The sequence below is a fragment of the Heterocephalus glaber genome, unplaced genomic scaffold (genome assembly GCF_053883595.1).
Source record: "Heterocephalus glaber isolate CG9 unplaced genomic scaffold, H.glaber_assembly_v1.0 deba00000122, whole genome shotgun sequence".
Classification (NCBI taxonomy): domain Eukaryota; kingdom Metazoa; phylum Chordata; class Mammalia; order Rodentia; family Bathyergidae; genus Heterocephalus; species Heterocephalus glaber.
In genome coordinates this window covers 58056626-58083660 of record NW_028258138.1, presented here as the reverse complement: position 1 = coordinate 58083660, position 27035 = coordinate 58056626, and the positions used below count along the sequence as shown (strand labels likewise).

Sequence of the window (27035 nt, the reverse complement as noted above, 5' to 3'; positions counted from 1 at the left end):
CTACCTTTGTGAGGACTGCAGCTCTACCTTCGTGAGTCCACTAAGTATGGCCTAATCAGGGTCTTTCTGTAGGGGCTCCAACCCTGTGGCAAACTACTGCTTTGTTTTTCAGGCTGTCGTTAAAATCTGGTAGAAGCCACCATGATTCCATAGTTCTTGCATTCTGTGTATCTGAACCAGCATCACATAGATGCCCCTGAGGTCTGCCACCAGCATGCTGAGAACCTGGGCCTACTTGAAACTCAGATGGAGCCATGGAGTATTTCACTGGTTGAAGGCTAGGAAATTAATCCTGAGATAGGCCTGTGCAGCAAGCCCAGGGTGAGAGTGCTGGGATAGGTCTGTGAATCAATTCTACGTTTCCAATCTCTAAGCCTGTTATAGGAGGTGTAGTCTCAGAGATTTCTGAGATGCCTTTGAGACCTTGTTCTCATTGTCCTGATATGAAACAATAGGCTCCCTTTTATCCACAATAGCCTCTATACCTATCAGTTTCTAGGTTACACCCTTGTCTTTTCCCCTAAAACATAACTTTTTGCTCTTTCCTGGGCAAGTTGTGAATTATCTAAATCTTTCTGCTTTCTTTTAGCTTCCATGTTTCTCTGTAAATCTGACAAAAAGAAGCCAATGAATTCTTTGTTGTTTTGAAAGCTCCTCCACTAAATAAATTAGTCCATTATTCTTAAATTCACCTTTCTATAAAGCTCTAGTGCATGGACATAATGCAGTAAAGTTTTCTATAATGGTATAACAAGGATGGCCTTTTTTCCAATTTCCAATTGGATCCTCCTTTCCATCTGAAACTAGTTCTTCAGTTTCCTCTTTGGAGCCATCACCAGAATCACCCATAAAACTGTTTATGACATTCTAGGCTTTTTGTAGTCTGCTCCTCCAAATTCCTCCAACATCTGCCTGTCACCCAATTTCAAAGCTGTCTCCAGAATTTTCAAGTGTTGTTATGCATCAACCCCACTCCTTGGTGTCAGTTTTGTGTATTAATCTATTCTCTGTTGCTAGAGTGAAATACCAGGAGGCTGGATAATTTTATAATATAAAGCAGTTTTTAGCTCACAGTTCTGGAGGTTTAAGGGCATGCCACCAGTATCAGTTTGGCTCTGGTGAGAACTCATGACCAATGGCGTCACAGTTTAAGAAACCCATCCAAGAAGGAGGGTTTACATCACAAATCAAGAAGCTATAAGAGGTAGGGAGTGGCAAAGCCTTTTAGAACAATCATCTCATAAGAACTAATGGAAACAATATTGTTTCCAGTGCATGCAGCATGAGTAAGCATAAGATTTTGTCTCTTCTCTTCAGGGTCTGAGTGCCAAGCAGGACAAATTCCAGCAAATGAATTTTGCAAAGTTTGACATGATTGAAGACAAAGCACTGCTAACTCACCTCAATGAAGCATCTGTGCTGCACACCCTGAAGAGGTGCTATGATCGCTGGGTGATCTATGTGTGTATATCTGATTTACTGACAAAATAACTTCCTGATGCTCCCAACTTCTCCCACATTATATCTTAAGTTTATACTACATAGAAACAATCCTTGAAAAACACCTACTGGGAAAGGACTTGTCTTAACATTTCTTCAATTCAATTTTATTGGCATTCATGTCCCTTTCCACAGGTCATCATTTTAAGTGAAAACCATGAGGACTGCAAGCTGATAGGCCAGAGTCCAAGTGCTAGCTCTTTTACTTAATAATTAAGGTTCTTATTTTTTTAAACTTGAGTGGAAAATAGATTTGGGATGTTTCAGTTTTGAAAAAAGTGAAAAGATAAAAATGGAGGATCCTTGCAGTCATACACATGTGCACACCCACACATGCATGCCTGTGTGGAGATGCATAAATGCACATTTAACACTCCTAAAAGCACTTACCAAGCATCTTATACGACAGTCTTTGTCTTTGGGCTTTAGGGAAAGAGATGAGCTGAGCCCCTAAAGTGTCCTTATGCTGTTGATAGCAATCGTCACCCTGATTTTCAGGAAGATTATGCATCACCTTTACTACTAGACTGTGAGCTCCTTGGAGGCATGCATATTTTTGTCATGCTTGATTTGCTTTTGAGCCATTCACTAAATATTTTTTAAATGAACCAGAAAAAGATAAAATGGCACATTTATATACCCAGTGGTCGTGAAAAATGAACACTGTTAGGACCATGATGGGATCTAACCAGAGGATTGATAAACATAGAACTTGTGTTTCTCTTCTGTATGTGTTTCTCTTGTGTGTGCACCTGCTGCTCCATCCGTGCAGGTCTAAAAGCAACATCCAGGCCTAGCTTGACAATGTGTGACACTTCTGCCAAGGGGCAGCCAATGGAGATGGAATTGTTTTGCTCTTCACCTCCTCCATCTTATTGAGAAAGCATCCATATACTCCCAGATGAGGACAGGGTTGTTCTCTTACCACATCTCTTCTGTCTTGTTGAACTTTGACTTTGTGAAGTCACCTTTTTATAAAGTGAAATAATGATGCCTGGCCTTCCATGGTGATTTGGAAGATTAAATAAAAGCATATAGATAGAGCACAAAGTTCAGTATCTGTCACCTAATTAGTGTTCAGTAAATGGAGTGATTTTTCCTCACCATCATTAAACTTGGTGAGAGTTGGTTGCTCACTTTCTTTGATTTAATCAAAACCTATGCATCAGAAGCAGCACTGAGAGATTAAGTTAAAATGGTGGCCTCTCTGCTTTACCATGTGTCCATTTTAGTTTTCTTGGGATATGGTAACAAAGTCAACACAACTGAGGTGGTTTAAAACAACAAGTATTTATTCTCTTACAGTTCTGGAGGCCACAAGACATTGGAGGCCTTCATCCATCTTGAACATTAGCCAGAGGCCATAGAGCCGAGTCAGCAGGCTCACACTCCCTCTGGAGGAGAATCATTCCAGTTTTTTCCAGTTTTCAGGGTTATTGGAATTCTTTGTGGCCACACTCACTTCAGTCTCTGCCTTCATCTTTTATCACGTTTTCCTGTGTGTGTCTCTACTAAGGAGATCAGCCATTAAATTTAAGGCCCACTGGGATATCAATCTTCAAGTCCTTAATTAAATCTATAAAGACTCTTTTTCCAAATAAATTCACACTCACAGTTTCTAGGGATTAAGATATACTGTAAATATATCTTTTGGGGAGCCACAATTCAACCACTTCATTGACCAAGGCACCCACACGAGCCGTTTATACTCCATCAGTGTCCTAACAGTCAAGTTCCTAATCTTGAGGAAGCAGCAATTCCTTTCTACCTCAAATTCCTGATGGCTGGATACTGAAATCCCTGCAGGGCCGCTGTTAGCATTCTGTCTTCAAAAGCTGTATGTGTTAGACATGTTAGCAGTTAGCAAATCTCCCAGGAGAGAGGTAATCCCAGGTGCTGATATTAGGTTGACCTGCCTCTGTTTCCTCTATTTATACAAAGCAAAAGCTCTCTTCTTTTGTGTTCTTTTTATAAGTAAATATTCAAGCAAATATTATTACCAGAAGACGAGTTGACAGGCCTGAAAATGTTTCTAATCTATTTTCCAAAATCTTATCTTCCTTCAGATATATTCAGATCTCTCCTATGTGACCCCAAACCCTTACAAATGGCTTCCAGTGTATCAGAAAGAAGTCACGGCTGCCTACAGAGGGAAGAGGCGCTTGGAAGCTCCCTCTCACATCTCTGCTGTTGCTGATAATGCCTTTCAGGTTAAGCTTCACAGTGAGTGACTGCCCACAAAATGAAAAGTAAAAATATCTGATCTACTTTTCCTGTACCTCCTAGGGCTATTGGGACAATTAGCTTGTACTTCAAAGTGCAATAATGCATCTACAGTGCTGGGCTGGTGCCTGGCCCAGAGTAAGCCCCTGTAGATGTCAGCTATTACTACATAAAGCATCTGATATACTGTCTGACACAAAGATGTTATTCTACAGCTATCATTGCACAATGATTCCTAAAAGGCTTAAAATGAAAAAAACGTTAACTATTAGTTGATTACTCTTTTCATTTAGAGCAAGGAAATATGCCTAAAATTTATATGTTCTTCTGACCAGCATACCTAGAAAAACTGTTTCATTCTACAATTAAATTATATTGTTTTACTAACTAAATCAACCAAATCCTTTCTCTGTGTCTGACTTCAAACAGAAGCTAAGGAAATTATAAATAAGTTCATGCCAATAAGTATATAAGCCTCTAGTATAAGCATATTCTGGCATTTTTCTTCTTTTGTAGATCTTGAGAACCAGTCTATACTGTTCACGTAAATGTGTAGCCTTGTTTTGCTTTTTGGTCAGCATGAAGTTTCAGTGGGAATACACACCTATGTGTCACTGAAAATACAAGTTAAATTTGACATGTTTGAAGTGTTTGCTCTTTAAATGCGGAACACATTCTTGCAAGAACAAGACACAGTATTCAGCAAACTGTCATCATTCTTTAGTCAGTGCTTCCTCCCAATACGGTGCCTCCGTTATTTAAAGAGACTCCTTAGAAACCATAGTGCACAAGCTGGGCTCAAGCACCTTGCTGATGGAGAGAGTTTCGCCCTCCCAAATGATCACCTTTACAAGTCTCTGGAGTGGCTGATTAAGAAGAGAGGCTGAAAGTCCACTGAATATGGCCATGGAACAGAAAACATGCTCTTGCAGCCAGCCAGATTGGGGCAGGCCACTGTATAGTAAGCAGTGAAAATGGAAAGACTTAGAGGGATAAGGAAAGAGGATGAAAAGGAAAGAAGGAAAGGACCTTAGTGGTACTTTATTGTATGTTAATTTTGATGGAAAGATCACAGGCAAGGCAGAGGAATTTCAGCAGGTGACCAAGATTCAAGAGGCTGTGAAGTGCTAGTCTTTCTATGCAGTGGTCTTTCCATGAAATGATGATGCCACCTTCTGTCGTACTGTCCATTGGCTTCTGCTATCCAAAAAGGGATTTGGTGCCTCAGAGTCTTAGAGCTAGCCGGTAGAATTTAGCTGCTTTAGGATAGACAGACATTGAATTTCATATAGGTAGAGTTTTGTCCTAAGATGATTTGGATGACAAACCTATCAATTTCTGAAGTTTATTGTATAAAGCTAGATATTTATGAAAGAGAAATGAGGATCCTTATTCATAACTGCCTGGCACAATGATTGGTGGATTCTCTTCTGAGAAGACATTTGTATTTGGTCAGAATTACTTAACTTTATTTTTATTGAATTCCTAATAACAGAGGAGAATCTGGTTCTGGAAAGACTGTGAACACCAAACACATTATCCAGTATTTTGCCACTGTCACCACCATGAGTGAATCCAGGAGAAAGCTGGTAAGTATATATGTATAGTAATAGGCAAGTGAGATGGCTTTATCTATTGAATCATGGAAGCTTTGCCCTAATCACTTATGAGGAAAGGAGATGGAAAGAACCACAGAAAAATTAGAAAAATATTTTTTTAAAAGTCTTTTTCATCTTCCCTTTACCCCTTAGAAGATCATCAAGTTCTCTAGTAATCTGAAAACATGAATTATATAATTTGCTTCAGATCTGATTTAAAGGACACTTACTGGTGTTTTCTTTGTTGGTTGGGTTCTCTGACCATTATACCCTCGATATTCAAACCATTTTACCACAAGGGTAAGATCATCAATGCCTTCAATGACCACTTTTGATACTTATAAATGTGTTTAGCTATAATGCAATGTCAGATTCTCACAAATATGTACCAAATAAGTCTGTTTTGTTGTTGTTGTTGACAACTCCTGTACCAAATCCTGAAGGTGCAAAGAAAATACCCTTCACTTTAGTGATAGTGAATGTTCTGAAAAAATGTACCTTCCCTCTGTTTAATATTTTATCCTTGATGATTAATTTCATTTAATGTTTTTAAGCCCTACAACAATTTAGTAGGACTTTATAATAATTTGGGAATAACTAGACCATAAAAGTTGGCATATAAAATAAAATTAGAAGGTAATTTTGAGTAGTACTCAAAATTAATGAGTTATTGAGCTGTTAGACCTTTCATCTTTCCATGTCTCTTTTTTCTTTCTTCCTTCTTTTCTTTCTTTCTTTCTTTCTTTCTTTCTTTCTTTCTTTCTTTCTTTCTTTCTTCTTTCTTTCTCTCTTTCTTTCTCTCCTCCCTCCCTCTCTCTCTCTTTCACAGAATATCAACAAAGAAATATCAGAACTGAACCAAATCTGTGAACAAAAGGGCTTAGTGGTTTTCTACAGAATGTTCCACTCCACAGCATCAGAATACATATCCTTCTTAGCTATGGATGGGAAATTCTCCAAAATAGACCACATGCTATCTCATAGGATATGCTTAAGTAAATGCAAAGAAATTGAAATTATCCCATGCATATTATCAGACCATAGTGCAATGAAATTGGAAATCAATGGCAAAAGAAACTACAAAAACTATATACATACATGGAAATTAAATAACACCCTTCTGAACAACCAATGGGTCACAGATGAAATTAAAGAAGAAATTAGACAGTTTCTACAATTAAATAATGCTGACAAAACTAACTTTCTTTCTTTCTTTTTCTTTTCTATTTTGCTCTTGTGATTTGATCCTGGATGTTGCCTGTTGTTTTTGCTCAATGAAAAGTATATCAAAGTAGCCAACTGGTTCAATTTTTAAACTATAGAAAGTTTCTTTTTTGATGACCATATTTTTCAATTTGATTTCTTCAGGTACAGCATTAGTTGATTTGGTCTAGTCATTGTGTCTTATGATGATACATAATGTAGTATATACTGCATAAGACTTCCATGGAAATCTTTGCTTATACAGCTGTCTCACTCTAAGGACAGCAGACCCATTATATATAGAAGGGGTGTAATATTTGTAATCTATATAGTCTTGAATACTACATACTATATGATTATTCCTATACAAAGGTCTATAAAGATAAACAGAAAATAGCAAAGCCCTGAAGTAATGTCACTATTAGTTGGTTATTCAGGCTCACTCTGTGTAAGTTAACTGTTTTGGCCCAGTATACTGAGTGTGCATGTTTCAAATTCAGCATCAGTGCCATTATAAGTCACTGCTTGGTGTGAACTTCTTAGTTACTCTGGTATAGTAGAAAGCAAAATTAAAATTTAATAATACCAAGAGTCTGCTATATTATTTTAGGATAAATTTCCAGGTGTGAGGATTAGATGAGTGGAGAGGAAGATTAATAATAGCAATATATGCAATGAAATATGTCTGGAAATAGACTATGGTAGTTATTGTTTGTTTGTTTGGTGAATTTTCATTTTCTTTTCCCATGTAAGCCAAGGATAACCAAAACAGAGCCATTGCAAGTTAATTAGTTCCCGTAGGAACATTGTATATTGTATACATAGGAACATTGTATATTGAGTCACGCTCTTTCATTTATCTGTTTTTCTGAATTTCCATTCCAAAATAATATATTTTATAACAAAGTTTGAAGGAACTTATGGCTACTTATTATTAGAAAAATAATGAGGTTCCCCTTGGAAGATGTGCCATATTGTAGAATTGTGGTAAAAACTTAACTAGCTGTACTTTTGTTGCATGCATCTCAGGGGACTTCAGAAGATCAAATTGTGCAAGTGAATCCTATCTTGGAAGCGTTTGGAAGTGCCAAAACTCTAAGAAATGACAATTCTTCTTGTTTTGTCAATAATATGATTTAGCATAATATAAGGGTCTTTAATTTTTAAACAATGGTAAAACTCGTATCTGAGCACATAGGAATGAAAAAAACCTAGAACATCAAAAAAAAAAGGTATTTGATTACATTCTATAATGCTGCTAGAGTCTTTGAAAAGTTTACAAGTTTTATCACTAAAACAATAAAAGCTACCTATAAATATGTATCTGAGAAACTTTTATTTTGGGCAGTTTCAGGAAGAATGTATTTTAACAGTTTCAAATTTCTTTCCTGTGCTCTAGGGAAACTCACAAAACAAATTATAATAATGTTGTATGTTTTATGCATTTGCAATTCTTTCTCTATAATTTTTTCCCCATTTCCTGCCCTCCCTTCACCCTCTCCACCCTTCCATATTTACGAGGACTTTATTTCCATTTTTTCCATTTCTCATCATTCTTCCTTTCCCTTCTTTCCTTTCCCCTGCCTCTCCCACTACCCCTACCCCTTTGGACCTTTTCTTCCTATTTTGCATTATCGATTATTCATTCTAATCATTGGTACATTTTAGGTATACAATATAATGACATTCATCATTGGAAATTTGCACCTTCACATAGTCTCTCTTGGTTATTATTTTTCCCCCTCCTCCTGGCCTCCCTTCAACCCCTCCATTCCTCCCTATCATACCACAGTGATATATGTGCACCCATGTTCATAGCAGCACAGTTTGTGATAGCTAAAACTTGGAAACAGCCCAAATGCCCATCAACTGGAGACTGGATATAGAAAATGTGTTTTTTTTTTAATAAAATGAAGTACTACTCAGCCAAAAAAACGAGAAATTAGAGACATTTATAGCTAAGTGGATGCACATTGAGGTGATACTCTTAAGTGCAATAAATAGGACACACATGTATAAATACCAAATAGTTTCTCTGGTGTGAGAAACTGAAAGTGTAAATAAGTACTAAAATGTATAATAGGTAATGTGAAATAGGAAGAAAAGGGGCAAAGGGAAAGGAAGTGGGAGGGTTAGGGGAAAGGAAAGAAGGGAATGGAATTAATACGAGAAAATGGAAAAATAGGAACAAAATCTTTCTCTATAATTTCCTGTACACCTCATAAGGAGTATACTTATTATAGATTTTCCAATTCTTTTACTGCAATTATTCATTGTACTCTTGCTTCTGGCCTACCTATCCCTACATATTTTCACTATGGATTTCTTTTAAGAAAAAGTAATTTTAAGTAGCTTTTGATAACTACAAGTCAGATGACAGAGGAAGAATCTAGATTTCAAAAATCTAGATTCACAAATCTATTTTGTACCAAGAATGAGTGGCAAGGAGCCACTGTATAATTTTGTGAGAAAATGTGTAGAGAACTTGCTGTTTGAGTCTCTAGGCATAATTAAATAATACTCTTGATTTGCCTAGGCGAAGCCTCGGAGGTGTCTTACCCACTTTTACATCTGTTTGCAATATTTGCTTGATCACAGCAGGTGCTAATACTAGTCCACAAAAAAATTGTTAATTCTGAGATTTTTAAAGTGTTAAGACATTTTTTAATGAGACATAAAAGATAAAATGGTGAAAAGAACAGATGGAATATGAAAGAAAAAGCAAGGCCAAAAAGAAAGAAAATAAAAGAAAGCTAGAGAAAAGTAAAAAAGGAAAGAAGAGATAGAAAAATGAAGAAGCAAAGAAAGCAACTGAAAGAGAACAAGAACAAATTTGGAAGGATAAAAGGGAAAAAATAAACATAAAGATAGTTGGAAGGAAAGGAAGATGAGAGAAAAATGCGTCCAATAAAAATCGAGAAACCCAGTTAAATTCTTTCAGTTAATACTATAGATGTATGCATACATATGTATTTGTATGCATGTGTACACGTGTGCAGACATTCACGTATATCTTGTGTGCGTGTGTGTATGTGGCTCCCATTATCCCATATTCTTCAACCCTTCTGTAGTCACTTTCCCTGCCAAGGCACCTGCTATGGTGTCTTCCTGGCATGGCTTGACCTTTGCCAGGCTGCCTTCTGCTGTGCTCGAACATTATCATCCTGCAGGCTCTACCTGCCACTAGACAACCTCCTCCATTTCAGCTGGTATTGTGACATGGACACTGTCCACCTGGATAGCATTTTTCTCTCCCAGATCCTGCCTTTTAGCTTTTTATTGAGAAAGAAGGAAGGGTGTTCATCTATTATTTATGCCAAGGTGTCGCTTACGATATAAATCAGATAATATCACTCCTCTGTCTAAAACTTCCCAGTATCTCCAGAAAACACATGAAGTAAAGCCCTACATTTTCCTGTGTTCCTCATGGCTCGCATGATGTAGTGCTTTCCTATCTCTTACAGTTCTTTATATACCCTATTTTCTCTCACCAGCTAAGCCACAGTACAAATGAGTTTTCTTCTGATTTCAAAACATGCCAAATGTTCCTTTGTTAGAGCCGTTGCATTTGCCACTTACCCTCTAGAATGTATATTCCAAGTAGGCTATGCCTACTTTTACTGTGTGGCATCTCCAGTGTCTGGCAGGTTTCTTGGATCATAGTGTTTGCTCACTGAATGTTTGTTAAGAGAATGAATGGAATAGCTGAGCAGATATTATATTCCTCATTTTTAGATAAGCATATTGAGGCTCCTAGAGTCTTTTCCGTGCACACAAGAATACATATAGATAGCAGTTGACAAATCTTAGACCACATGTTAGAACCACTGCTAATCCTGACAATCATTCTAGCTCCCTGCAGACATCAAGGAGATGCCATGTTGCATTTTATTTTTTAATCTTTGAAGAAATATATAATGAAGCCATTGTAACTGCTTGCAAAACTTGTGGAAAGTTTGAATGGTTTGTGTTTTTTGTCCACCTAGGGAAAATTCATCAGGATGTACTTTGATGCTAGAGGCATGCTCTCATCTGCAGACATTGAGATCTGTAAGTAGCCATTGCACTATCTGATTACTTTTCTTCTACATTTCTCAAGAACAGGTAAGTATGAATCTTTATTCATTCTTCACCTACCCAGATTTGTTTGAAAAATCCCAGGTGATTTACCAACTGCCTGGAGAGAGGAACTACCACATATTCTATCAAATTCTGTCTGGAAAAAAAGAACTTCATGGTATGTATAAAATTCTGGGGCCGAGAGTCATTTCCAGAATGGGAGAGAAACATTCCAGGGACTGGAAAGTTCTGTGTTAGGAAGTCTCATTGGCTTTTTATCCTCAGGCAATAAACACTATATATCCAGTGCTGTGGCTTCTGCTTGTAATCCTAGCTATTTGCAAGGCTGAGGCTGTAGAAATGCTTGAGCACAGGAGGTGGAAGTCAGTCTGGTTAACATAGTAAAAACCTTGTCTCAGAAAAAAAAAAAAGGAAGAAAGAAAGAAGGAAAGAAAACTAGATAAAATTTCAAAGAGTAGTAGGTCTATAAACAAAACTAAAGTAGTGTGAAGGGATAGAGAGAATGGAGCCTGGTAGGGTTGTAAGTGGTTATATGTTAGAGAAAATAATCAAGTGATTTCTCTCTAAGAAGGCACTAGGTTTGCATAGGTAGGAAGTAGGCAAAGGTTTTCAGGCATAAAATTTTAGGAGAAGGAATGGTGAATTTGTGGGTGGTAGAAGGTAAGAAAGGAGAGCTAGGAAGTAGCCAGATCAAGTAGCCCCTCTTGGCCATGCGAGAAGCATTCAATTTTAAATGTTATGGGAAGTCATTGAAAGTGGAAAGGGAAGGGGAAGGAGACATAAAAATTAAGACGTGTTATGTATGTGTATCAACTCACCATGATAAATGTAATCATTATGTGCTGCAATTTTAATTTTTATTTACTAATAAAAATTAAAAATTTTAAAAATGGAACGGGACAACTGATAAACAGATTAGATTCATTTGAGGTAAACCATTGACAACAATGCTTCTAGAAGACTGGAAGTAGCCTGAAGTTGCAGATGTAGGTTAGCAGGTGGATGGAAAAAATTATGCCAGTCTGTTTTGTGTAGACTAAGTTTTTTTTTCCTTAAATTCTTTTATTGGTACATTTTATATATACAGTATGTTTACATTTATAATTGGGTGCTTGTATCCGTACATGATGTATCTTGGTTCTTATTTTTTCCCCATTATCTGTGCACCCTTCATAGACTAAGTTTAATAAAAATAAGGCTGAATTTTGACTAGTCTTCAATTTCTGAGTGCCCACATGAGGTAGGAAAAGCTTTGAAAACTAGATAATTATTTTTGCCATAAGTATAATTGATGATACTAGCAGCTATTTCTTCCTTCTATCCACTTAATCTTCAAAAAGGATTTATTTTTTATTATTTTAAAAAATCTTTTGTCCTTCCACTGATTGATTATATCAAGTCTAACATTCTCTCTTTTTTTTATACCCTCTCTGGACCATGGTTCTTTCTTATGTAGCATGCAGTTCTCTAGGCACAGTCCTGCTCTCCTAAGCCTCCATATTCCTCTAGCCTCAGAAAGATGCCGGGACTTACTAGTTCTGTTTCAGGGTACAGCTCCACTGCTGCCTGCTTGGAAATTCTTAGGCTCTTGAACCCTGTCTCGTAGGAGCATTTTCCCTTCAATCTCACATTGGTCTCAGCTAGATACAAATGGGAACCCCAAATATTTAGCATGAAGCCATTGTTGGTTTGAGCATTAAATCCTAAGGTCCCCAGGAGGCCTGGGGAGGATCAGCCCATTCTCCACCAGCTTCTCTTCTAACTTTGCCTCTCCTCAGATTTTCATCAGTATCTTAATTTTATTTTAATAAGCAATATATTTACATCATTCAGATTTCAAAAAGGTAAGTAACATGTACACAGGATGTCAGTCCAATCCTTTCCATCCCATTCAAAAATTTTTCTATTTATTCTTCTAATAGTTCCTGACTTGAATGTATGTGTGTATACACATAAAGCAAAGAATTACATAGATTCTGCTTTTACCCTTTGTACCATACAGTTATCACACGGAAAAATATCTGGATACACTTGCACATATAATTTTAATTGTGGTGAAATACATAGAACATAAAATTTACCACCTTAAACATTTTATGTGTACAGTTCAGTGGTATCAAATATTTTCATATGGTTGTATAGTCATCACCATCATTTCATCTGCATAAATATCATCTTGCAAAACCAAAACGATATCTATTAAACAATAACTCCTCATTACCCCCTGACAGCACCATTTACTCTCTGGGTTTAAGTACTTATATAAAGGGGTCATATAGTATTTTGGTGACTGGCCTATTTCACTTAGCATAATGTCCTTAAGGTTTATCTATGCTTCCTTTCCTTTTTAATTTGAATAATATTCCACTATAAGTACAGAACACATTTTATTTATTCATTCCTCCATGGATGTATATTTGGGGTGCTTCTATCTTTCAGCTATTGTGAATAATGCTAATATGATCACAGGTATACAATAACCTCGGAAGTGGGCTTAGAGTTTCATATGATAATTCTTATATATATATATATATATATGATAATTCTTTTAAAATTTCTTTAGGGAATTCGATACTGTTTTCCATAGTGGCTGCATCATTGTATATTTCCATAGACAGTGCATAAGTTTTCCAAAACAGTATTTGTTTTCTGGGTTTTGCTTTGGATAGTAGCCATCCTAATGGTTATGAGGTATCATTGTGGTTTTGGTTTGTATTTCCCTAACAACGACCAATGTTAAGAATTTTGGGGGATGTTTATTCATCATTTTGTCCTTAGCTTTTGGCTACTATAGGCCTTGAGCAACTTGCTGGCTTCAACAGCAACAGAAACATTAGGCTTCTTGTTGAGGCCACCTGTTTCCAGTAGTAGTATGGTATGATTATCTTGGTTTATTTCCCTACTCCTCTCAGATGAATGTTTAAAATCTTTATCAGCCTCCAAGGTGAGTCTCTGCTTTTTCTACCAGCTGTGAAGATACTGCTGAATCGTGGTGTCTTCTCTAACTCTCTTCATTTTATTTTTTTTTTGCACTTTATTAAATTCTTTTATTGGTACATTGTAGGTATAGAACACAATTACATTTCTCATTGGGAATTGTACCTTTACATAATGCATCTTGGTTCTTACTTTTTCCCCATTCCTAGCCCTGCCTTCACCCCCTCCACCCTTCCCTGTTTACAAAGACTTTATTTCCATTTCTCAGCATTTTTCCTTTCCCTTCTTTCCTTTACCCTGCCCCTCCCACTACCCCTACCCCTTTGGACCTTTTCTTCCTATTTTGCATTATTGATTATTCATTCTAATCATTGGTACATTTTAGGTATACAATATAATGACATTCATCATTGGAAATTTGCACCTTTACATATTCTCTCTTGGTTCTTATTTTTCACCCTTGCCCAGCCCTCCCTTCAACCCCTCCAGTCCTCTCTATTTACAAAGATTTTGTTCCTATTTTTCCATTTTCTCATATTAATCCCATTCCCTTCTATCCTTTCCCCTACCCCTCCCACTTCCTTCCCCTTTGCCCCTTTTCTTCCTATTTTACATTACCTATTACACATTTTAGTCCTTATTTACACTTTCAGTTTCTCACACCAGAGAAGCTATTCGGTATTTTTACACGTGTGTCCTATTTATTTCACTTGAGTATCGCCTCAATGTGCATCCACTTAGCTATAAATGTCTCTAATTTCTCATTTTTTATGGCTGAGTAGTATTCCATTTTATTAAAAAACCCCACATTTTCTATATCCAGTTTCCAGTTGATGGGCACTTGGGCTGTTTCCAAGTTGTAGCTATCACGAACTATGCTGCTATGAACATGGGCACACATATGTCACTGAGGTATGATTCTTTTAATTCTTTGGGGAAGATCCTCAGCAGTGGAATAGCGGGGTCAAAAGGGACTTCCAGTCCTAGTTCTTTGAGGTATCTCCATACTGATTTCCACAGTGCTTGCACCAGTCTACACTCCCACCAGCAGTGGAGCAGGGTTCCTCTTTCCCCACAGTCCCACCAGCATTTGTTATTGGTTGATTTCATGATAGCAGCCATTCTTTCTGGAGTGAAGTGGAATCTCAACATTGTTTTCATTTGCATCTCTCGAATGACCAGTGATGTTGAACATTTTTTCATGTATTTATTTGCTATTTCTACTTCTTTGTCTAAGAAATGTCTGTTCATTTCAGATGCCCATTTTCAGATTGGGTCTTTAAATTTGGAAGGTCTGATCTTTTTAAGTTCTTTATAGATTCGAGATAGTAGACCTTTGTCTGAGGAAGAGCAGGTGGAGATTTTTTCCCACATTGTGGGTTGTCTCTTCACACTGCTGGTGGTTTCTCTTGCTGAGCAGAAGCCTTTTAATAAGAAGAGATCCCACTTGTTGATTGTTTGTGCTAGTTCACGGGCAACTGAGGTTTTGTTCATAAAAGCTTTTCCTACACCGATGTCTTCAAGGGTTCTACCTAACTTCTGCTCCAACAGGTTCAGAGTTTCTATTTTAATATTTAGATCTTTAATCCATTTTGATTTTAGTTTAGTGCATGGTGAGAGATATAGGTCTAGTTTTAATTTTGGCAAGTTGAAGCCCAAGTTTTCCAGCACCATTTATTAAAGAGGCTATCTTTCCTCCAGTGAGGGTGTTTGGCTCCTTTATCGAAGATGAGATGGCTGAGTGTGTCTGGCATTGTTTCTGCATCTTCTAATCTGTTCCACTGGTCCTCAGGTCTGTTTCTTTGCCAGGACCATGCTGTTTTTATCACAGTAGCTTTGTAGTATAGTTGCAGGTTGGGGATTGTGATATTCCCTGCCATGTCTCTCTTACCTAGAATTGCTTTTGCTATTCTGGGTCTCTTCTTGTTCCAAATGAATTTTTGGATTGTTTTCTCAAGGTCCATGAAGTATGCTGCTGGGATCTCAATTGGAATTGCATTAAATCTATATAGCAGTTTTGGAAGTATGGCCATTTTCACTATATTAATCCTTCCTACCTAGGGGCAGGGGATGTCTGTCCATTTTCTGATATCATCTTCAATCTCTCTTTTCAGAGTGCCATAGTTTTCAGAGAAGAGGTCTTTGATTTCTTTGGTTAGGATGATTCCTAGGTATTTCAGTTTTTTGGATGGTATTGAGAAAGGAATTATTTGCCCTATTTCTCTCTCAGTGAGTCTGTCATTGGTGTAGAGGAAAGCTATTGATTTTTGTGTGTTGACCTTGTAACCAGCTACTTGACTGAATTTGGTTATTAAGTCTAGAAGACTTTTGGTGGAGTTCTAAGGGTCTTCTATATACAGTATCATGTCATCTGCAAATAATGACAATTTGACTTCTTCATTTCCTATTTTATTCCTTTTATTTCTTTCTCTTGTCTAATTGCCATGGCTAATGTTTCCAGAACTATATTGAACAAGAGTGGTGATAGTGGACATCCTTGCCTTGTTCCTGATTTGAGTGTGAAGGATTTCAGTTTTTGGCCATTTAGTATGATATTGGTTGTTTGTTTTTCATAGATGGCTTCTATCAGTTTGAGGTAGAGACCATCTATTCCAATTTTTTGTAGGGTTTTTATCATAAATGCATGTTGGATTTTGTCAAATGCTTTTTCTGCGTCTATGGAGATAATCATATGGTTTTTGTCCTTGGCTCTATTGATATAGTGTATAACATTGATTGATTTGCATATATTGATCCATCCCTCCATCCCTAGGATGAATCCCACTTGATCAGGGTGTATGATCTTCTTGATGATCTTTTGCATTCTATTTGCCATTATCTTATTAAGGATTTTTGCATCTATGTTCATTAGTGAGATTGGCCTATAGTTCTCCTTTTCAGTTGGGTCTTTCTCTGCTTTGGGGATCAAGGTGATGGTTGCTTCCAGGAATGAATTTGGGAGTATTGCTTCCCTTTCAATTTCACTGAAGAGTTTAAACAGTAGTGGCAGCAATTCCTCTCTAAATGTGTTGTAGAATTCAGCAGTGAAGCCATCAGGACCTGAGCTTTTCTTAGTTGATAAGATTTTAAGTACGTTTTCAATTTCATTGGTTGATATTGGGTTGTTCAGAATTTTTAGGTCTTTTTCGTTCAACTTTGGTAATTCATATGTATCTAGGAATCTGTCCATTTCTTCTGTGTTGTCCATCTTATTGTCTTATAGGTCCTGGAAGTAGATATTGATGATCCTCTGGATTTCTGCTGGGTCTGTTGTAATTTCACTCTTTTCATTCCTAATTGCATGGATTTTGGCCTTTTCTTTCCTTTTTCTGATAAGGTTGGCCAAGGGTTTGTCAGTTTTGTTGATTCTTTCGAAGAACCAACTCTTGCCTTCATTGATTTTTTGTATCATTCTCTTAGTCTCCATTGCATTGATTTCTCCTCTGATCTTTATAATTTCCTCTCTTGTATGAGCTCTGGGGTTGTCCTGTTCTTCTTTTTCTAGAAGCTCGAGGTGCAGCATCAGGTTGTTTAATTGGGCTCATTCTGTTTTCCTAATGTGCGTATTCACTGCTCTGAATTTCCCTCGTAAGACTGCTTTCATTGTGTCCCATAGATTCTGATATGTTGTATTGTCATTGTCATTTAATTGAAGGAACTGTCTGATTTCTTCTTTAATTGCCTCTATAACCCATTTGTTTTTCAAAACTGTGTTGTTCAATTTCCATGTGCTTATGAAATTTTTCGACTTTCTTTTGCTATGGATTTCCAATTTCATTGCACTATGGTCTGATAATATACAGAGGATAACTTCAATTCCTTTGCACTTACTTAAACATGTTCTATGTGTGAGTATGTGGTCTATTTTGGAGAATGACCCATGTGCAGCTGAGAAGAATGTGTATTCTGATTTTGTGGTTTGGAGCACTCTGTAAACATCTATTCAGTTCATTTGTTCAAGAGTTTGATTGAGTTCTAGTATTTCATTTCTTATTTTTTGTCTAATTGATCTATCTATTTGTGACAGTGGGGTGTTAAGGTCCCCCACTACAATTGTATTAGTGCATATATGACTTTTCATGTCCGTTAGTATTTGTTTTATATAGTTGAGTGCAGTAGTGTTTGTTGCATAGATATTTATGATTGTCATCTTTTCCTCTTGGATTCTTCCCTTTACAAGGGTGTAGTGTCCTTCTTTGTCTCTCTTAATCGGTGTTGGTTTGAAATCTACTTGATCTGCAAAGAGGATGGCTACTCCTGCTTTTTTTCGGGTTCCTGTCGCATAGAGTATTGTTTTCCACCCTTTAACTTTCAGTCTATGAGTTTCCTTTTGAATGAAGTGTGTTTCTTGTATGCAGCATATTGTTGGATTTTGCTTCTTGACCCATTCTGCCAGTCTATTTCTTTTGATTGGTGAATTGAGACCATTAACGTTGATGGTTATAACTGAAACGTATTGGCTTGTCATTGCCATGACATTTTCTTTTTGTTGGGTTCTCCCCCTTTACATTTAATTTCCTGTCATGCCAGATGGGTTCATTCTGCTTTGCTTCCTGGGGTTGTGATCCTCAATATCTGTTCCTAGGATATTGTGTAAAATTCTTTGGAGTGCTGGTTTGGTATTCACAAAGTTCCTAAGGTGCTCTTTGTCATGAAAGTATCTTATTTCTCCATCCATTTTGAAAGATAGTTTTGGAAGGTACATCAATCTGGGTTGGAGGCTGTTTTCTTTTAGGGCTTGGAATATGTCACTCCAAGCTCTTCTTGCCTTGATGGTTTGTGTTGAGAAGTCTGCTGTGATTCTGATGGGCTTTCCTTTGTATGTGATTTGTTTCTTTTCTCTAACTGCTTGTAGAACTTTGTTCTTCGGTTGAGTTTCTGGAATCTTAACAATTAAATGCCTATGTGTAGATTCTTTTTGATCAAGGCTATTTGGAGTCCTATATGCCTCACTTAACTGTATGTCAAGCTCTTTTCCTCTGCTTGGGAAGTTTTCTGCCATTATTTCTGTGAAGAGATTTTTTTATATCATCTGCACTCTCTCCTGTTTCTTCATTGACTCCAGTCAGTCTTATGTTATTCTTCTTTGCATTGTCTAGCAGCTTCTGGATTGATTTCTCATGGTCCCTTACAATTTTGAAGCAATTTTTCTTTTCCTGTTCACTAATTGCAATCTTATCTTCTATATCTGAATTTCTGTCCTCACATTGGCTCATTCTGCTGTGTAGACTTTCAGTGGAGTTTTTCCTGTCCTGGAAATCTATTTGCATCTGTTTTATGGATTCCATTTGTTTCCTATGTTGGGATTCCATCATGTTCCTGAGCTCCTCTCTAGATTTATTAATCATGTCTTGCACTAGGGGCACAGTTTCTCCTGTTATCTGAGAAATTATTTCTGATTTCATTTTTTCCAGATTCCCTTTTGTTGCCAGTTCAGTGGGTCCAGGTGGTTGAGTATCAGAGTGTTCCATCTCATTTCCCTTTGGGGTTGCTGTAGATGATCTGGAAGTCTGGTTTTGAGACTTATTTATGTGTTTTTCATTTTGACTGGGGGGGGGCTGCTGGCACCTGCATGGATTACCTCCTCTGAGCTGGGAGAGGTGGGACAGGGGCCGGGAGCAGGGGTAGGATGATGGCCCAAAAGCCCTTTCCTGTTGGCGGGGAGCAACGGGAGGGATGGTGGCCTGGAAGCCCCTTCCTGTGGACCAGGAGCAGTGGGATGGTGGCTCAGAAGCCCCTACCTCTGGGCCAGGAGCAGTGGGAGGGATGGTGGCCCGGAAGCCCCTTCCTCTAGTCCAGGAGCGGTGGGACAGAAGGTGGCCCAAAAGCCCTTTCCTCTGGGCTGGGAGCAACGGGAGGGATGGTGGCCTGGAAGCCCCTTCCTCTGGACCAGGAGCAGTGGGATGGTGGCTCAGAAGCCCCTACCTCTGGGCCGGGAGCAGCGGGACTCCGTACCGTGGTCTGGTGGTCTGGTGGTCTGGTGTCCTCTGCGTCTTTGTAGTGTGGAGCCAGGTGGCTGTACAGAGGAATGGGGGGGGGGGTGTCCTGTAGATTGTTGCTGGTGCGCGGAAGTCTAACATTCTTGACATGGGTTCCTATCTTGTGCAGGCCATCTGACACATAGGGTTTAATGCAAGAACCAGCTGTAACATCATGATTTTTTGAGCATCTATCATTATTAATATGTGGAATCATCTGAAGTCTTTGGACTTCTCTGGAAAAATTATGTTTATTTTGAATTCTTAACTCTTTGGTGCTGCTTAGATTGACTACTATGCAAAGTCTGACATCTAGTGGTCGTAATTGGGTAATGTCAGTTGATTTGTTCAATACCCATTGTGTTTTGGGGAAATATTTTAACAAGTGATTGGGTACTCTTTCTATCCATATTTGCAAAAGAAGTTTCAGTGTATCCTGAAGATATAAGAGGGAACATAGTAACAGTAGGAGTATTGTGTCCAAATCTCCTAAAATATGAGCATTTTTCTATACTACAAAATAATCTGGCATAAAAGTTACAGACTGATTACAGTGTAGATTTTGAGAAAGTGAGGCAAAGTGTTGCTCTAGATCCGTCCAGCCTCTATATAGCCATGGGGACATCTCTCCTTTTACTCTAACTTAGGTCTAACCCTTGTTGCAGACATGGCCAAGACCCACTTCCTAGTTTTTTCAGATAAAGGTCCTTTGGAATTCTTCAGGTCTTAGTGCAATTTCTATAGCTTGACCCTACATATATCTGTCTACCTTTCCCTCTATGATATTTTTACTTTTGTCTTTGTTTTTATTTACTGTACCCATTCTTACTATTCAGCTGATACATAAACTCCAAGAGGAGAGTTCAGAGACCAAAAGGTCCTTGCCTTTTTAAATCCTTGCTGACTATCCTCAGTACTCATCTACTGCAGTGTGACAACCTGTAGAGTGGAGAAGCATCCTATGGAATGAGGAGAAATATTTGGAAACTATATATCTGAAAAAGGGTTGATATCCAAACTATACTGGGAACTCCAGTAACTTAATTCTAAAAACAAAAAAACACAAAACCACACTGATTCCAAATCACAAAAAACCTGAAAAGACATTTCTCAAAGGAAGATATGCAAATGGCTAACAGGATTATACAAAAAAATGCTTGACATTTTGATCATCAGAGAAATGCAAACAAAAATCACACCGATAGCACTTTATAACTGTTAGAAAGTGAAACAGATAAGAGATTGCAAGTGTTGGGAAGGAAGTGGAGAAAAGACAACCTTTTTACAGTTACTGGTAATGTAAATTGCTATAGTCATTATGGCAAATGTATTAAAGTTCCTAAAAAAATTAAAATCAAAGTACCATATGATTCAGAAATCACATTTATGGGTACATATCCAGTGACAATGCAATGATTAACTCAAAGAGATATATGCACTCTGATTTTAATTGGAGTATTATTCACCATAGGCAAGATATAAATCAATCTAAGTATCCATTAAAGATAAATCTATAATGAAATTGTGATATATATATATGAATACCATTCAGCCTTTAAAAATATCCTGCTATTTGCAAAGCATAGATGAAGCAGCAGAACACTGTTAAGTGAAATAAGCCAGGCATAGAAAGATAAATACTATATGATCTTATTCATATGTGGAATCCACAAAAACCAAGTAAGTTCATGAGATATATTGTACAATGTGGTGACACAGTTAACAATGCATTATGTACTTGAAAACTGCTGAGAGTAAATTTTAAAAGTTCTACCATAAGAATATCTATGTAAGGAATGGTTGAGCCATTTCAAAATGTATACATATATCGCTTCCACTGCTCCCAGCCCAGAGGAAGGGGCTTCCGGGCTGCCATTCCACTACTCCCAGCCCACGGAAGGGGCTTCTTGGCCACTGTTCCACTGCTCCCAGCACAGAGGAGGTGAACCAAATGGGCACTAACAGCACTACACCCCATTGAAATGAGAAGACACGTAAACAAGTCTCAAAACCAGACTCAAGATCACCCACAAAACCTCAAAGGTAAAGGAGATGGAACACTCTGATACTCAACCACCTGGACTTCCTGAACTGGAAACAAAAGAAGATCTGGAAACAATGAAATCAGAAATAATTTTTCAGATAACAGCAGAGGTTGTGCCCATAGTGCAAAACATGATTAATAAATCTAGAGAGGACACAGATAAAAAAAAAAGGAACTGAGGAACATGATGGAATCCCAACAAAGGAAACAAATGGAATCCATAAAACGGATACAAACAGATTTCCAGGAGATTAAAAACTCCATTGAAAGTCTACACAACAGAATGAACCAATGTGAGGACAGAATTTCAGATATAGAAGATAAGATTGCAATTAGTGGCCAGGAAAAGAAAAATTGCTTCAAAATTGTAAGGGACCATGAGAAATCAATCCAGCAGCTGCTACATGATGCAAAGAAGAATAACATAAGACAGTGAGGATCAAAACCCCAGGAAGCCCAGCATAAAGAACACATTTGGGATGAAAAGAAATTAAATGTAGAGGGGGAGAACCCAACAAAAAGAAAAAGTCATGAAAATAAGTCAATACGTATCTGTTATAACCATTGATGTTAATGGTCTCAGCTCACCAATCAAAAGAAATAGACTGGCAGAATGGGTCAAAAAGCAAGATCCAACAATATGCTGCATACAAGAAACACACTTAATTCCAAAGGAAACTCATAGACTGAAAGTTAAATGGTGGAAAACAATAGTCCATGTGACTGGAACCAGAAAAAAAGCAGGAGTAGCTATCCTTTTTGCAGATCAAGTAGATTTCAAACCAACATAGATTAAGAGAGACAAAGAAGGACACTACATCCTTGTAAAGGGAAGAATCCAAGAGGAAGAGATGACAATCATGAATATCTACGCATCAAACACTAGTGCACCCAACTGTATAAAACAAATACTAATGGACATGAAAAGTCATACATTCACTAATACAATTGTAGTGGGGTCCTCAATACCCCACTGTCACAAATAGATAGATCAACTAGACAAAAAGTAAGTAATGAAATACTCGAACTCAAACAAACTCTTGAGCAAATGAACTTGACAGATGTTTACAGAGAGTTTCACCCACAAAATGAGAATGCACATTCTTCTCAGCTGCACATGGGTCATTCTCCAAAATAGACTACATACTCAGTCATAGAATGTGTTTAAGTAAGTGCAAAGGAATTAAGTTATCCCCGGTACATTATCAGACCATAGTGCAATGAAATTGGAGATCCATAGCAAAAGAAACTCAAAAAATTTCATAAACACATGGAAATTGAACAACACATTTCTGAATAACCAATGGGTCATAGAGGAAATTAAAGAAGAAATCAGACAGTTCCTTCAATTAAATGACAATGACAATACAACATATGGGAATCTATGGGACACAATGAAAGCAGTCTTACGAGGGAAATTCAGAGCAGTGAATACGCATATTAGGAAAACAGAACGAGCCCAATTAAACAACCTGATGCTGAACCTCAAGCCTCTAGAAAAAGAAGAGCAGGACAAACCCAAAGCTCATACAGGGAGGAAATTATAAAGATCAGAGGAGAAATCGATGCAATTGAGACTAAGAGAACAATACAAAAAATCAATGAAGCCAAGAGTTGGTTCTTCGAAAGAATCAAGAAAATTGACAAACCCTTAGCCAACCTTATCAGAAAAAGGAAAGAAAAGACCCAAATCCATGCAGTTAGGAATGAAAAAGGTGAAATTACACAGACCCAGCAGAAATCCAGAGGATCATCAATATCTACTTCCAGAACCTATAAGCCAATAAGATGGACAACACAGAAGAAATGGACAGATTCCTAGATACATATTGTCAGGTAAAAGAGCCAAAGACCAAGACCAGACCAGGCCACAATAAGCCTTTATTAGGGGAATAGATCGGCCGGGCTGTCTCTGAACAAAGGAGAGACAAAAGCAACATGGCCAGGGCAGGGAGAGTCTTTTATAGAGACTGGGGTGGGGTTTGTAGGGGCTGAGGTGGGGTTGAGTGAGGTGGTGACTAGGGAATGGAGGAGCCCATGATGTCACTAGGTGGTAGGAGGTGAGCGAGTATTAGGTTACTTTCTAGGCAGGAACAGGGGCATACTAGGAAGAAGGGTTTATTCTTTGGTGGGAACAACCATCTTGGCATGATGTCACACAGGGGAGGGGGCAAGGCACAATAGGAAGAGGGCAGCTACTACACATAATAGCTGCTGAGGTGGTGGGAGACCTATCACATATGAATTACCAAAGTTGAATGAAGAAGACCTAAAAATTCTGCACAACCCAATATCAAACAAAGAAATTGAAAATGTAATTAAACCTTACCAACTAAGAAAAGCCTGGGCCCAGATGGCTTCAGTGCTGAATTCTAGAAGACATTTAGAGAGGAACTGCTGCCACTACTGTTTAAACTCTTCAGTGAAATTGAAAGGGAAGCAATACTCCCAAATTCATTCCTGGAAGCAACCATCACCTTGATCCCCAAAGCAGAGAAAGACCCAACTGAAAAGGAGAACTATAGGCCAATCTCACTAATGAACATAGATGGAAAAATCCTTAATAAGATAATGGCAAACAGAATGAAGAAGATCATCAAGAAGATCATACACCCTGATCAAGTGGGATTCATCCTAGGGATGCAGGGATGGTTCAATATATGAAAATCAATCAATGTAATACACTATATCAATAGAGCCAAGGACAAAAACCATATGATTATCTCCATAGACACAGAAAAAGCATTTGACAAAATCCAACATGCATTTATGATAAAAACCCTACAAAAAATTGGAATAGATGGTCTCTACCTCAAACTGATAGAAGCCATCTATGAAAAACCAACAGCCAATATCATACTAGATGGTCAAAAAGTGAAATCCTTCACACTCAAATCAGGAACAAGGCAAGGATGTCCACTATCACCACTCTTGTTCAATATAGTTCTGGAAACATTAGCCATGGCAATTAGACAAGAGAAAGAAATAAAAGGAATAAAATAGGAAATGAAGAAGTCAAATTGTCATTATTTGCAGATGACATGATACTGTATATAGAAGACCCTTAGAACTCCACCAAAAGTCTTCTAGGCTTAATAACCAAATTCAGTCAAGTAGCTGGTTACAAGGTCAACACACAAAAATCAATAGCTTTCCTCTACACCAATGACAGACTCACTGAGAGAGAAATAGGGCAAATAATTCCTTTCTCAATACCATCCAAAAAACTGAAATACCTAGGAATCATCCTAACCAAAGAAATCAAAGACCTCTTCTCTGAAAACTATGGCACTCTGAAAAGAGAGATTGAAGATGATATCAGAAAATGGACAGACATCCCCTGCCCCTAGGTAGGAAGGATTAATATAGTGAAAATGGCCATACTTCCAAAACTGCTATATAGATTTAATGCAATTCCAATTGAGATCCCAGCAGCATACTTCATGGACCTTGAGAAAACAATCCAAAAATTCATTTGGAACAAGAAGAGACCCAGAATAGCAAAAGCAATTCTAGGTAACAGAGACATGGCAGGGGGTATCACAATCCCCAACCTGCAACTATACTACAAAGCTACTGTGATAAAAACAGCATGGTCCTGGCAAAGAAACAGACCTGAGGACCAGTGGAACAGATTAGAAGATGCAGAAACAATGCCAGACACACTCAGCCATCTCATCTTCAATAAAGGAGCCAAACACCCTCACTGGAGGAAAGATAGCCTCTTTAATAAATGGTGCTGGAAAACTTGGGCTTCAACTTGCCAAAGATTAAAACTAGACCTATATCTCTCACCATGCACTAAACTAAAATCAAAATGGATTGAAAATCTAAATATTAAAATAGAAAGGCTGAATTGGCTAGAACAGAGGTTAAGTAGAACTCTTGAAGACATTGGTGTAGGAAAAGATTTTATGAACAAAACCTCAGTTACCCATGAACTATCACAAACAATCAACAAGTGGGATCTCTTCTTATTAAAAGGCTTCTGCTCAGCAAGAGAAACCACTTGCAGTGTGAAGAGACAACCCACAATGTGGGAAAAAATCTCCACCTGCTCTTCCTCAGACAAAGGTCTACTATCTCGAATCTATAAAGAACTTAAAAAGATCAGACCTCCCAAGTTTAAAGACCTAATCTGAAAATGGGCATCTGAAATGAACAGATCTTTCTCAGACAAAGAAGTAGAAATAGCAAATAAATACATGAAAAAATGTTCAACATCACTGGTCCTTCAAGAGATGCAAATGAAAACATTGTTGAGATTCCACTTCACTCCAGAAAGAATGGCTGCTATCATGTAATCAACCAATAACAAATGCTGGTGGGGCTGTGGGGAAAGAGGAACCCTGCTCCACTGCTGGTGGGAGTGTAGACTGGTGCAAGCACTGTGGAAATCAGTATGGCGATACCTCAAAGAACTAGGACTGGAAGTCCCTTTTGACCCTGCTATTCCACTGCTGGGGATCTTCCCCAAAGAATTAAAAGAATCATACCTCAGTGATATATGTGTGCCTATGTTCATAGCAGCATAGTTCGTGATAGCTACAACTTGGAAACAGCCCAAGTGCCCATCAACTGGAAACTGGATAAAGAAAATGTGGGTTTTTAAAAATAAAATGGAATACTACTCAGCCATAAAAAATGAGAAATTAGAGACATTTATAGCTAAGTGGATGCACATTGAGGCAATACTCTTAAGTGAAATAAATAAGACACACATGTATAAATACCGAATAGTTACTCTGGTGTGAGAAACTGAAAGTGTAAATATGGACTAAATTTATAATAGGTAATGTAAAATAGGAAGAAAAGGGGCAAAGGGGAAGGAAATGGGAGGGGTAGGGGAAAGGATAGAAGGGAATGGGATTAATATGAGAAAATGGAAAAATAGGAACAAAATCCTTGTAAATAGGGAGGAATGGAGGGGTTGAAGGGAGGGCTCGGCAAGGGTGAAAAATCAGAACCAAGGGAGACTATGTAAAGGTGCAAATTTTCAATGATGAATGTCATTGTATTATATGCCTAAAATGTACCAATGATTAAAATGAATAATCAATAATGCAAAATAGGAAGAAAAGGTCCAAAGGGGTAGGGGTAGTGGGAGGGGCAGGGGAAAGGAAAGAAGGGAAAGGAAAAATGCTGAGAAATGGAAAAAATGGAAATAAAGTCTTTGTAAATAGGGAAGAGTGGAGGGTGTGAAGGGAGGGCTAGGAATGGGGAAAAAATAAGAATCAAGATGCATTATGTAAAGGTACAATTCCCAATGAGAAATGTAATTGCGTTGTCTATCTAAAATGTACCAATAAAAGAATTTAATTAAAAAAAATGCTGAGATTCCACCTCACCCCAGAAAGAATGGCTGCTATCATGAAATCCACCAATAACAAATGCTGACAGGGCTGTGGAGAAAGAGGAACCCTGCTCCACTACTGGTGGGAGTGCAGACTGGTGCCACCACTGTGGAAATCA

The 27035-nt window shown here is 37.8% G+C and overlaps 1 protein-coding gene across 1 annotated transcript in view; it reads left to right on the top strand.

Annotated features, from left to right (window-relative positions):
• Nucleotides 1-3083: 3083 nt before the first annotated feature.
• Myh15 (myosin heavy chain 15) overlaps nt 3084-27035 on the top strand; it is a 78049-nt gene continuing 54097 nt past the window's right edge. The window contains 4 exon segments of the mRNA XM_087214915.1: nt 3084-3723; nt 5219-5312; nt 10511-10574; nt 10666-10761. Of these exon segments, the coding sequence (XP_087071041.1) occupies nt 5289-5312; nt 10511-10574; nt 10666-10761 (184 nt within the window). The 5' untranslated portion in view covers nt 3084-3723; nt 5219-5288.